The 14,256-nt window shown below is 45.4% G+C and overlaps 1 protein-coding gene and 1 long non-coding RNA gene across 4 annotated transcripts in view; one reads left to right on the forward strand and one right to left on the reverse strand.

The window, feature by feature from the left end:
- Nucleotides 1-3,767, reverse strand: part of BCL2L11 (BCL2 like 11) — a 69,216-nt gene extending 65,449 nt beyond the window's left edge. For both annotated transcript variants that reach the window (XM_044289632.1, XM_044289631.1), the window contains exons 1-2: nucleotides 3,571-3,767; nucleotides 1,415-1,805 (exon numbers count right to left, since the gene is read on the reverse strand). In XM_044289632.1, the coding sequence (XP_044145567.1) occupies nucleotides 1,415-1,790 (376 nt within the window). In that variant the 5' untranslated portion in view covers nucleotides 1,791-1,805; nucleotides 3,571-3,767. The remainder of the gene's footprint in view (nucleotides 1-1,414; nucleotides 1,806-3,570) is intronic.
- LOC122934283 overlaps nucleotides 1-14,256 on the forward strand; it is an 898,769-nt gene that overhangs the window by 855,248 nt on the left and 29,265 nt on the right. The gene's annotated exons all lie outside the window — the stretch shown is intronic.

The following is a 14,256-nucleotide window of genomic DNA, read 5'->3' on the forward strand; positions in this document are numbered from 1 at the left end:
TTCCGTAGGGAGAGAGCGAGTGCCTGCCCCCCCCCCCCCCCCACATTAAGCGTTCGACTGGTCCGACAAAATTGGCTGATTGAGCTGGCATTTATTTAAAGTGACCCTGTCAGCGGAACATTGCTGCCCTCACTGTGTGACTTTAGCGTGCTGGCATGACGAGTAGTTTTATAGTACTGACAGACCAAAGCTTGCAGAAACATTGTGAGAGACAAGTCCAATACTGCTTGCCGCCCCCAACTCAAGATTGTCAGGTCCTCTTCATGCTGTGCAGGGGCAGCAAGCAGCTTTGGACATCTCTCTCATAGCGCTGTTTCAGGCTTCACAGGTCAGTACTATAAAACTACTGAGTGCCAGCAGGGCAGTGACAGACTGCAGCTGGCAGGTGCCCTCATGTGTGGAGAGAAGGCACTGGTGTGAAGCTTATATTGCTTGTTTTGGGTGTTGGCTTTCCAGGCTTCCTTCAAAAGAAAAACTTAAATGTACATAAAAGCATCAAGTAAAGTGGAATCTGAGGTCGCTGGAGTCCAGGCAGCAGCAGAAACTGGCACCTCATGTGGGCAAGCATCACATGCCAGGTAGGGTCTGCTTATTTTTTAAATGTCTGACAAACTAGTACTTTTCCCCCAAATTAAGGGTGTTCCTGATGAAACTAAATCTACAGTAGGATAGCAGTCATGGCTTTATCAGTCACACTTACATTGGGCAGTGTGATCAGAGCACAATATTTCACTGCTGACCGCTTGGCCTTCAAATACACATCTGTCAACGCAAATACTACACACCAAAATTATAGCACTAGCGCCGAGTCCAGAAAAAGCTCCCTGCAATCAAGATAAACCAGCTTCATGTGTTTTATTGACGCCACCTGTGCCAAAAATAGCAGTTTGGCAGTATATGGCTAGGATTAAATGATTTTAGTGTGAAAACCATGGAGATTTATCAATTCACTATACAAACAGTGTGCCAGCCTCCCCATGCAGCAGTTAAAAGGGCACTGGTAGGGTGGAAAAGCAGAAAACAGAGTCTCCATCTGCGGAGCATTCATACGTGTTGTATAGCACTGAAAAACCTGACCCAAACTACCCAGTGGGAGCAGACGCATCGGTGTGAAACACCCACCCCCACAAAACATCAGAACTACTTGAATGGTAAGCACGTTTTATGAAGACATGGATCTCTATGAAGCAGGACCGTCCATGCCAAGATATGTACAACCCCACAGAGACCATGGAACTGCCATAGAGACAAGCGTCCAGACCATGACATTTCTACAGATTCAGAAGAGGCCCACCGGCCTGTAATGGCTTCATACAGGTCACCTTCCCATCCTCATGCCCAGGAGAAGAGCACCATCCCTTCAATAAATGAGCCCACACCTATACAGCATACAGTAAGTGAGCATCTTACTTACCCATAACGGAGAGAAAGTGGTTAAACGCTTGACAGGGAGGGCTTGGTGTCTGAGTGGCTTTGTCACAATATACAGGAGCAGGACTCACTTCAAATGAAAAATATCCACTTGAAGTTTTGGAGACAAGGGAGGACCCCCTTACTAACATACAAAGTGGGGATCTGTTGGCAAAAGAACTGGGGCTGTATGGTGATAAACTATGGCCCCAAGGAGTACTAGGGCAGCACCCTCCCTCATCAGAATGGGGGCTTGGAAAAGGGCTGGCAAGGGATGTAGGAGCCCCTGTCCTGAGGGGTCTGTGTGGAGTGCGTCTGCTGGCTGGCTGGCTCTGATCTCCTCCACTGCACCCCAAATTTAATGGTGGTTGTTTGGCCATTTGGTCTTCTTATTGCTGTAAAAGTTTAATGAAAAAAAAAAAGACAGTCAGAAACGTAACATTGCACTCTATTCACTTATAACATCTGTGACAGCATATACACCCCCATCATGAAATTCTAGGTGCAAACCCTGCTCCATAGGGCACCACAGGCTGAGCTCCAGCACTGCAAATGAGGTGGAGATCGTGGTCGTCAAAGTCACTAACAGTCCTACAAATAACTATCAAGTCAGTAGTAAGCCGGTCACAATACTATTAGTCTTAACTCACCAAGCGGCTTCTGAATATTACTGGTTACTAGACATGAGCATTGCCATTAAACACGATAACCTGAACGAAGGAAGGGGGGCTCTGATCTACACAGATTCACAGATCAAGACCATCCAGAAGCACAAAGGCTCCTCTAAGATACAATTTGCTGTCTTGGTGCAGGTCACACTTGCCCGGCACAGCTTCTCCAGCAGAAGATCTCACATCTTCTACAGAAGGCACTCTAGGCTTCTACAGAATCGGATCTGCAGAGCGTTGCATCCAGGGACTCCACCTTTGGGTTAGAGGAGGACAGAATGACAAACCTGAGACACTGAAAACTGCACTTTTCTAAACACATTTTAGTCATCAGAAGCCACTGAGAGTGCAATATGAACACAGCCCTGCCAAAAGTGAGTCCTGACATGATGCTCATCGCCGCGATCAGCCCCGGGCAGCTTCCCAAGACTCCCGTCCAATGTAAACGTCTTGTAAAGCTCAGGACAGGACGCATTTCCCAACCATCTAATCCTCGAATGCTAAACACATCGACTCTGGATCCGGACATTTTACATGGAGTTTTCATTTGCATGCATACAAGTTGCTTCAAAATTCCTATATTTTTTTTAAAGTGGGTTTTATTCTGATAGTTTTTTTCTTCCAACCCATCAATTTTAATGTGAACTCTGGATACTGATCCTACGACAATTTACTTTTTTTCTTTCTTCTGTATAAATTAAGAAGCAATGTTTACATTGTAATCAATGGATGGGTCATTGCAAGCAGTTTCTCTGCTAAATCTGCAATGAAAAACACTCAGTGTGAACGCGGCTAGACACAGCTATTGAGAAGGGGTTAAATGCACTGCAGGGGGTCAATGGGTGCGCCTCATCCCAGAGAATCCCTCTATGGCAAGTGTAGACCCTGACATAGCGGTATATGACAACAATGCTGCATTTACTGCCATATAATGTCAATCCAGCCAGATGTATACAGAGCTCAGGAAAGTCCCCTTCTAGGCAATGGCATCTAGGGTGCCAGTCTGGGCAGCACCGGCCATGCTCATTACTGCAGGGATCCTCTGGCAGGCCTCCCGGCCCTATTGTTCTCCCTGTGTGAAGTGCTGAGCACAGCAAGTCTGGAGAGGCGTCTGCCAGGAGCCTGTAGTAAGTGCGTCACAATAGGCTTGTATTCTGCTGGACGAGCTCACTTCCCATTTCCCTGGCGGGGAGGAGATTCCAACTTTCTACTCTCTCGGCTCCATACACACAAAGCCTCCAGAACCGCAACAAGCAGGTGACGAGCAGCCAGTCCTGTAGGATTCCACGGCAGGACTGTACAGTCGCCGAGGTGTCCAGCAGTGTGTCAGGCAGTCAGCCCGCCGCCCCGGGGAGCGTCACAGCGCGGACATGTACAGCCGAGGGGAACCTCACGTCCCAAAAAGTCCCGGCCCCGGCATATTCCTCCGAGTCAGCTGGGGTCACGGCTCCACAGGGAACAGACATGGCCTGAGAAGGACGACAACACTTACATTACAGCCCGGGAGTCATGGCCGCCCTCCTCACGGAGCTGGTAAACACCGCACTGACAGGATCACAGTAAGCGGTCAGTGTCGGGTACGATAGTCGGCGCGCAGCTCCCAATAACACGATCCTTCCCGCGGCCGTCTGTCAGGATACTAATGTTTCTGTACAGCGCTCGCCGCTCGCTAACCATTGTGACGTCACCGGCTCCGCCCCTCTCCCGTTCATTTGCCAAACGCTGTGATTGATAGTCTAGCGAGCCAATGGCGAACAGAGTCGCGTCCTCGCTGGGAAAGTCCCCCTCCTCCTATGTCACTGGAGTAAGTCGCAGCCCCGCCCTGACCATGACGCGCAGATCTGTTTACATGCCGCCCCTCCCCCCTTGACTGTTGTCTCGGCAGGACTAGCGGCTCACGCTTGCACTCGTGCGGGCTGGTCACGTGCTCCTCCCGGCACTCTTTCGCTGCTGGATTCCCTCTGGGCCGAAGTAACCTGGAGTGACCGCGGTAACCTCCCCTCGTTACGAGACACAATTATCCAAGACTTAGAGAGCAGCGGCGGCGTGACGCCTCTAACCAATGCTAGAGACAGCTTCACCCCGACTAACTCCAATTAGGAGAGGGGCCAGGACACAGCTCTCTGTGTAGTACGTGAGCGCCCCCATATTATCTAAACGGGCATAGACGGAGCTCTGTACCTGAAGCAGGTGTAAGAGCGCCCCTAGTGGCTGCCTTCAGACGTACAGACTCCCCGGAATACAGAATAGCCTGTCTCTGGAGGAGGATTCCCTCCTCTCCCTTTATGTGGAATAGGATAAAAACAGCGCCACTCTTTTCTATTGACCATATCTGCTATTTCAGCTCAGCCCCAAGAAAGTTAAATACCTTTTCTTCTTCTGCCTTTCTGTATTAAGATGCCCACGCACCTATGGCTCATCTCCCAGGAGAACAGGTAAAATACAGAGGGCTGTATCTTACCTACAGTGGAACCCTTCCACCTCTTCAGACAAGCCTGATGACTCTATACCGCCATGACCAGCTTCACCCGCACCTACTGTGTCCTTCTCCCATACCATGTAGATTGTGGGCCCTCCTTCTGTACCAGTCTGTAACTCGTCTTGTTTATGCTTAGTACAATTGTCTGTATTATGTATGTGCACCCCTTATATGTACAGCGCTATCGAATGAATGGCGCTTTAATAATAATTTCACACTTTCGATCCCGAAAAAATAGAACATGTCCTATTCTTGTCCGCAATTGCAGACAGAAATAGGCATTTTCTATTAAGTGCCGGAGATGTGCGGTCTGCAAAATGCGGAACGCACATAGCCGGAGTCAGTGTTTTGTGGATTCGCAAAACACAGACGGATTTGTGAATGGACCCTAGTGATCTACCCTGAAATCCTGACCCAATTTTCACTCCACAACTGGAGGAAGGCACAGAGTGCCCAAAAATTCATAACATTTTTTTAAGCAAGTGACCCCAAAAAGTTGCAGAGCACCTATATTGATTACAACAAAATAGATTATTGTGGATGGCCACAGTCACTGCAACACCGCGCAATGAAGACAGGTTCTGATTAATGTGATGGTGCGACTTGTGCAGACACGGGCCGTGCCCTGACCATGTGACAGATTCTCATTTATAGGTACGGGTGCACTGCAGCCTCAGACCTCTCCTGCTCGGGATTGCTGTACCACCCACTATCTGACATTTATCACCAATCCTGTGGAAGGGTTATCAATACTTATTATGGTGTCACATCTTTACAGGGCCTCTGTCAGCAGATTTGTACCTATGAAACTGGCTGCATTGCTGAAACAAATTATGTTTTACTATATGCAAATTAGCCTCTAGGAGCAACAGGGGCGTTGCCGTTACACCCAGAGGCTCTGCTCTCTCTGTACTTTAATTGGACCATGTGTGATCGCTTTTACACTGCCTGGTCTGTCAAAGTGCAGAGGGCACAGCAGTTGCAGAGAGAGAGCCGAGTCTCTAGGAGTAACGGCAACACCCTAGTTGCTCCTGGAGTCTTATTTGCATATATTAAAACCATTTTTCTCAGCACCGTTGCACATATGAACTTGGGACCAACACAGATGTCTTCAGCTGCCAAGCGCACATGTAACAGGTCAGCCAGTTTCATAGGTGCAAATCTGTCTTTAATCAGGATCAGCCCTATTAACCCCCCATACACACACTAAAGCTGAAGAGCCGGGATGCACGGAGGGGCCTTGCCCCCACGCCTCAGAGCACTGAAGCCCTTATTGCATAAAGAGTAAAAGTATTTTTCCTGAGGAATGCCACTACTGATTGTCACAACATAGCTATCATTTTTAACCAGTATGCCTGGACATCTTAGCGCTAAAAATAATTTTTTCAATTAGTCTTTATTAAACATTTTCAACGGTTTCTCCTCTACAGCTTTCACTATCTACAGATTATTGCTCTGTTTTACACTGAATCAGTCAGAAAGCTGCTCTGATGGCTCCATCTGTAGCCCTCATCTCTGAACTCCTGACAGCTCATAAACACTAGCTACACATTACAGCTTTATCAAACTGATGAGAATACGGCTCAAGTCAGTGTTTTTTCATCTGTGCCTTAAGAAATCCCCAACATGTCAATTGTTCGTGCGGATTTCACCCTTTGTAAAGCAAAGGAAGATCGGGGCAAAATTGCATCAAAATCAACAGGTAACATGTGGATTTTGGTGGAAACGCAGAGAAATCTTCAAATCTGAGTGGAGTTTCTGTTTTGGAACCCGCACCTTATATGTAAGGTGAGACCTGGTCCTACCGCGGTAAAGCATTGGTCTAGTGCTTAGTATCATCAGGGTTGGAGCCCAATACCTGCTGCTCTACACGCGACTTCTATTAGCCTCTCAGCCAGTGTTGATCCAGAAGACAAGCTGCCTCTGCCTATGTATTGGGGCATAGTAATGGCTCATGTGTTGAAGCACATTGTACCACTGAGATAATGCTAATACCTCAGTCATCAAATACGCAGGGAAATAACAGGTATCTAGACTGATAACGTGCATGGAAATGCTGATTCACAGACCACAGCTCAACAAGTCGTGCAGCGAGGCCTCGTGCTTTACCTCTCCGTCACACTGCCAGGAAGAGCTTTCATAGGGTCACAGGTTGCACTGGGCAGTTGGAGCTGGCAGGGTCTTGGTGAGCGATCAAATTGGCTGCACCCGTCCAGGGACCCCCAGCAGAGGATCTCTCACTGGACGAGTGATTCTTTTATGGTCCATGTTCTGGATGAACATTTAAAGATGACCGACTTTGGTCTGTCATCGGTTGGCCAACATGGTGATTTTAAGTTTCATCTGACAAGTGAACATTCTGGTTGAAATCAGCTTTATTTATTATAAACTTTGGACTGTCTGCAGCCTTTAGAATCATCTAGCACGTCAGCGCCCCCGCTATTATCCTTATGATGGCAATGAAACATGTCAGGGCAATAGTCTACGGACCAGAAGATTGGTCTCCTGTGCTTTAGGCTATGCTGAAAAAAGGTAGAAAAAGAACAAAAAACAACCCTCTGTGTTGTGGTCCTGTCCAGGGGAGGGCAGAGGTGAGGGATCTTGTGGCAGCCATGCCTGCCCTGCGGTGGACAGGGTGATGCGCTGCTGCCCTCCTCCAATCCAGTGAGATCATAGGTCAGGATACAGACACCAGAAATCCCCTCTACACGGGTAACCGGTAGAAGCCCTGTCACAGGAAGTGGACCATCCGAGTACCTACATCATTGAGCAATGGTATTAGTCACAGCCTGGACTAGACTAAGACAAAGCAACGAAAGCCAGCGGTGCCGAGCAGCACACACGGATGTGAGTCAGAGTGCAGATAGCCCCGCAGGCTTCACAGGACCGCCATCACATTCCTCCCTGGGGCTCTGCGCCTCACTGATCAGAGCTAACTGGCGTGCGACACTTGTCACAGTGAGGGCTGAAATCCGCGCCTCACCGACCCCTATGATACGCATTATAAGACGCGCTCCCGTGTGGTCCGCGCTACGTTCTCCCTGGTGATGCACATGACCATACTGCCACCAATCACAGGTGACCAAACGAGCCGGGCACTTACTTGCACATTGTGTCCTTCGCCGCTGTCCGCGCCATGCTAAGCTGTCACTCTTCAGACTACTACTGCGCCGTGCTGTCACTCACCCGGGCACCTCTTGTAATCTCTGGTGCCTGCGCCTCGTCTAGTACGTACGCCCTGGGAGCCAATCACAGGACGCCGAGCGTGCGGCAAGTTTTCTGATTGGCTCCCCTTTTTCTCAAGCGCTGCCCGTGAAGGGAGGGGCTTGTAGGCGCGAGGTGCTATGTGACGTCAGTAGGGCGAGGTGTGCCCGGAGCCCCTGCTGAGCTCGTGTGGACCCTTCTGCTCATTTCCCTCACTAGACAAGGGAACCTGATGTCACCCTCAGTGATAAAACATTGCTGGATAATCCTCCTCTCCTCAGCCTGAAGTGGCTGACAACAGAGGACAGTGCATGGGACAGGGCGCGTTTTTACGGGGGTGACTGTTCACTTCTCCAATGCACACACATCTCTTCCTGCGGTCTGGGAGGTAAATCCGTCTCCTTCACCTGAGCGCCGCCATATCCGTATAATAAGCGGCTCGGTGCTCGGGATTCACTGTAATTGGAGACAACCCGACACTCTTCGTGTGGAAAGTGGCATTTTCATTATTCTGAGATTCTTCTAAAAAAAAAGACAAAAATAATAGTAATAATAGATACTAATAAGTGGTAATAATAATAGTAATAATATATACTAATAAGTGGTAATAATAATAGTAATAATATATACTAATAAGTGGTAATAATAATAGATACTAATAAGTGGTAATAATAATAGTAATAATATACTAATAAGTGGTAAAAATAAAGAGATACTAATAAGTGGTAGTAATAATAATAGAGATACTAATAAGTGGTAAAAATAATAACCGTGTATATATCTGCGCCGTGTACACAAGGCGAACATATATATAGAGAGCGGGATATAGACGTTTACACCTATGACAGAAATAAATACCTCGGTAGATACAAATATATGTGGAATTAATAGTGTGTGTATATATATATACACACACACACACTATATCTCTACGATACATAAAATCACACAAATACTAGAGATACAATATAGACGGGTATAGAATTGCTGTCTGCACAGATAATAGATCTATATCTATGCACACATCGCTGTCCTTCCCCGGCGGCGGGGTGCACGCAGACAAGTCTCAGTATAGTCCGTATAGCCTCGGTTTTCGCGGATGCCGGAGATTTGCCTCTATCTTGGCAGTTGCCTCCCTGCTCACTGTTCTGCCGAATACGCGACATTCCTGAGACATTTTACCTCAGGTGATGGAGCAGCGGTGTTCCGATGCCAGTAAGTACCCGTATGTGCCGCCTCCTCTGCTTTGCGTCCAGGACTGAAGCGCGGGAATTACTAAGGAATTCATTTTTAACCAGGACTGTTTTTTGCCATAAGTCCCCCCCCCCTTCTTTTCCTGTCACATTCACTTGCTTATTGGCAAGATGTATTTTTACTGCCGCCTTTTTGAGGTAATGATTGAAAAACTTGTATTAATTGTTTGGATGGTTTTTTTTTCTTTTCTTTTTGTGGTCTTAATGCAAAGTAAAAAAAAACAACAACTATACCTTTGCAAATGTTTTAACAGTGTTCACCATGTGATATCTATGGCAGCACGGCCATATCAAATGTCTTTTTTTATGTTTTTATGCCTTCAGGTAGCCTTACTTTTTAATTTCCCTGCCAGCGGAGATATGTGATGGTGTGATTGGTATCATTTGGGAGGACAGATGAGATCTTGATCACTTTTTCAGAGGCGAGATGAACAAAACTACAGCAAATCTGACATTGTAGTTTTTAGTTTTTTTGTGTTTTAATTTTTCTAATTTTCATGGCGTTCTCCATACAACACAAATGACATATAACTTTATTCCGTGGATAGGTGGGACTATGGCGATACCAAATTTATGTAGATTTTTAGGTTTTGCCTTCTTTGCACAATAAATACAGTTTCAGCACATTTCTTCTGGTGACAGTGGTGTGAGGATTTTTTATTTTATTATATTTTTTTTTTTCTAGAATAATCTGTTGTTTTCATTGGTACCATCTTGGTGTCCATATGACATTTTTAGTGCTTCTTATTAATTATATTTTTTTATTTTTTATTTTAAGCAGAATAAGTTGATATTGTCTTTTTTACAAGGTTCACCATAAATGAAGATAATATAATATAACATTATAAGGTAGTTTTGGCTTGTTACAGATTCGGTGATCTCATAGGGCCCATGCGCACAAACGTATTTTCTTTCCACGTCTGTTCCATTTTTTTTGGCGGACTGTATGCAGAACCATTCATTTAAATGGATCCACAAAAAACGGAAGTTACTCTATGTGCATTTGGTTTCCGAATTTCTGTGTGTCTGTTCCACAAAAAAATAGAACATGTCCTATTATTGTCCGCATTACAGACAAGGACAGTACTGTTCTATTAGGGGCCAGCTGTTCCGTTCCGCAAAATACTGAATGCACACGGACGTCATCCATATTTTTTGCAGATTTGTTTTTTTGCGGATCGCAATATACATACTTTTTTATATTTAGTTACATAGTAAGGCAGAAAAAGTCTTTTTGCATTTTTCTTTTTTTTTGTATTTTTTTAAGCTTTCTTAATATTTTACAGTCACGTCTGCAGGACAATCGTATAGATGCTGTGTGTGGGAAGATTCCACTGGTGTATGATGATGGCGGTACTTGTAGATATAACGGTTACTGATAGTGAGAAGATATGCCGGAAAAACAGTGGCTGGATTGTAATAGAAATGAGGAAAAAATCCATTCTGTGCACAATCACTTACGTTATTACGGTCATCAGCTAGTGTTCACACGTGGCAGATTTGTTACAGAAATGTCTTCATACATCTTAATGGGGTTTGTAAGATCCATGCACTTCCTGCAGAAACAACCCACTCGGATGAATGGCGTGATTTTCAGTCGCAAAGATTTCTACCTGCTAGGAGTGAACATGGTCGTCGAGCAGCAGTCTACAGGACTTAACACTATTAGGAAGCATTCACACACGGCAGATTTTGTGGCAGAAAATTCCCAGACAGAAAATCAGTTCCGTTCTCTGGGGTTTGCAGAAATCCATGTGCTCGCTGCCACATTCAGGTGAATGATTTTCTGCCACAAATCTGCCCTGTGTGAAGGCAGCCTTAGCACAGGTTTCTCCTGGGTTCTCTGCTTTCTTTTCATTCTCCAAAACATACAAATGATGAGAGTCTGCGTACAGCGCTGCGGAATATGTTGGCACTATATAAATCAAGGACATAAATAAAGTCCACTTTCCCTTTAGAAAATAAAAAAAATCTTGTCCATCAGATAAAACAGGTGATGTCTGTGCAGCCGTATGCCCCAGGTGCACCTTTTTCATGACGGTACACTCCACCTGGTCTGTGTTTTTATTTTTTATTTTTATTTTTTTTAAGTTGTATTTTTTTGGGGGGAAACAAAACACCTAACCATGTTGTGAAACTAGCCTTAATTGTTTATGGACTAAACATGTAAAAATTCTTCCCTAAATGCCATCATTCATACATAGTGCAACGGACATGCGGAAACGGATTGCACACAGAGTCATTTCATAGTTTTTTGGGGGGACCCATTGAAATGAATGTTTCCACGTACGACCTGTTAAAAAAACAAACAAAAAAACAGAAAAAGAATATGTTCATCATGTGCATGAGCCCTAAGGGTGAAAAAAAACCTGTTTGTCCTGCATTTAATATTTCTAACAGACTTTCATGGAACATCTCGAACCGCAGTTTCTAAACAATGCTTTTAAGTAAAATACACAAAATGCTAGCAAAAGAAAAATTCACCAAAAACTGTAAAAGCCCTCAAAAACTCCACAAAAAACACCAGGCTTTTTTTATTGGCGTCTTTGAGGGGTTCTGCATTTTTTTGGTGGCTTGTTTTTATTCTTATTTTTTAGGGCAAAACGACATCTGTTGTATGGAAATCTATTATAAATTTTTGGTAGTGGTATTTTTTGGTCAAGTTGAATTTTTCCAGTTGCAGTACGCTCAAAGTTTTGTGTTTTGTCTCATAGACATCTATTGTCTTTTTTTTCTTTGCCCTGCTTGAAAGAACACAGGGGCCAATGTGCTGTTTTTAAGGGCTCATGCACATGAATGCATTTTCTTTCCGTGTCCGTTCCGTATTTTTTGCGTGTGCATGAGCCTTAAAGGGAGTCTTTCACCTAATCTGAGCGTTTTAGACCGCTCAGATCAGGTTATAGACTCTTTAACCCTCATTGCGATCATACCTTTCTCTTATGTGTCCCTCGCCCAGATAATGAAAATAACACTTTTTAAACTTATGCAAATTACCTTCTGAAGGTGCCCAGGGGCGGCGTTACTGGGCGATGTGCCCAGAAAAACACCTCCAGCCGGCGGACGTCACGAGCGGCACCAGAGGACGGCGGGCTGGGAACTGGCCGGCACCTGCGCACTGCTCTGCCCATTATGGGCAGATGAACAGCTTTTCATATTGCGCATGCGCCGGCCAACTAAAGACGGCCGGCCGGTGCATGCGCAATATGAAAGAAATCTGAAAAGCATAAGTTTAAAAAGTGTTATTTTCATTATCTGGGCGAGGGACACATAAGAGAAAGGTATGATCGTAATGAGGGTTAAAGAGTCTATAACCTGATCTGAGCGGTCTAAAACGCTCAGATTAGGTGAAAGACTCCCTTTAAGGGTAGACTCACACGTTGGGAAAAAATCTGCTAGACAGGGCTGACCATTATCTATCGCTGCGTTAGGTTCCACTCTGGAGTTTACATTCCTCAGCGTAAATAATGTTCTGTATGAGATTCTCTACATTCAGTGCAAAACGCTGCTGGAAAATCGGACACAAAATCCACGCAGTTTCTTGTGGATTTTCCAGCAGCGTTTTCCACTGCAGAATCAGTTTCCCAGTGAACTGAATGGAGAGAATCTCATACAGGACATCTGCTCAAGGCAAAAATATGCACCATAATTCACCCCAAAAAATCCATATTTTTCTGGCGGAATTTTTCGCCACTTATGAGTGCACCCTTAAGGCTACTTTCACACTGGCGTTTCTGGGTCCACTTGTGAGATCCGTTTCAGGGCTCTCACAAGTGGTCCAAAACGGATCAGTTTAGCTCCAATGCATTCTGAATGGATAAGGATCCGTTCAGAATGCATCAGTTTGCCTCCTTTCAGCCTCCATTCCGCTCTGGAGGCGAACACCAAAATGCAGCTTGCAGCGTTTTGATGTCCGTCTGGCGATGCGGAGCCAAACGGATCCGTCCTGACTTACAATGTAAGTCAATGGGGACGGATCCGTTTTCACTGACACAATATGGTGCAATTGAAAACGGATCCGCCTCCCATTGACTTTCAATGTAAGTAAAAACAGATCCGTTTGCATTATCATGAAAAAAAAAAAAAGATTTTTTGGGTTCTTTTTTTTTTGTTTTTTTTGTTCATGATAATGCAAACGGATCCGTTCTGAACGGATACAGTCATTTGCATTATAGGTGCGGATCCGTCTGTGCAGATACTAGACCGATTTGCACCTAACGCAGATGTGAAAGTAGCCTAACCCTGGGTTCACACCTGAGCGTTTTACAGCGCGTTCAAACGCGCTGTAAAACGCTTAAGACATGAAAACCAATGCTTCCCTATGGGAAGGGTTCACACCTGGGCGTTTTACAGCGCGTACGAACGCGCTGTAAAACGCCCGACGCTCAAACAAGTACTTGAGCTTCTTTGGGGCGTTTTGACGCGCGTTTGTGGCCATAGGACACTGCAGTCAATGACACAAACGCGCGTCAAACGCGCGTTTACTATTACAAAAAACGCGCGACAAAAACGCGCGTAAAACGCGCGTTTGAGGAACGCTCAGGTGTGAACCCAGGGTAAGGCTCCTTGCAGATGAGCATTCCTCAGGGGCATACATAGAAATCATTGGGCCCCATAGCAAGAATCTGACTTGGGCTCCCTAACCCCGCCCACTGCCCTGGCTCCACCCCCACCACACCCCCATTTGCTAATAAAGAAATGTATACTTGACCTACTGAAACCGTTTTTTTATTAACTCTCATACACTGCTAATATGACAGTGCTGTATGGGAGTAAGGATTTCACTGGGGCTGCAGTGAGCCATGTACGGCACACATCACTGCTCCTGCCTGTCTGCTTTGGTAAAGCCAGGCATAGGTGGGCTATGTGAACTTTTGCAGAGTGGGCACAAGACAGTAGACACAGATTGCAATATGTATGCGGGCACAGCTGAACGAGTGCCTGTGTTCACTGTGCTAAAGCCTGACATAGCCCATCCCCCACATCTTAACCCCTTTGCTACCAGCGCCATTTTTTTTTTCACTTCTCTAACCCCCAAAAATGTGATAAAAAAGTAACACACATTCCAAAATGGTATCAATAAAAACTACAGTTCATAAAAACTATACATATGTGGTATCATTGTAATCGTACTGACTCAGAGAATGAAGGGCACAGGTCAGTTTTGCCGCAAAGAGAACACTGTAGGAACAAAATCCATAAAACGGTGGAGAAATTGTATTTTTTTCCACCCCATTTGGACATT

This window comes from Bufo gargarizans, chromosome 4 (genome assembly GCF_014858855.1).
Source record: "Bufo gargarizans isolate SCDJY-AF-19 chromosome 4, ASM1485885v1, whole genome shotgun sequence".
NCBI lineage: Eukaryota > Metazoa > Chordata > Amphibia > Anura > Bufonidae > Bufo > Bufo gargarizans.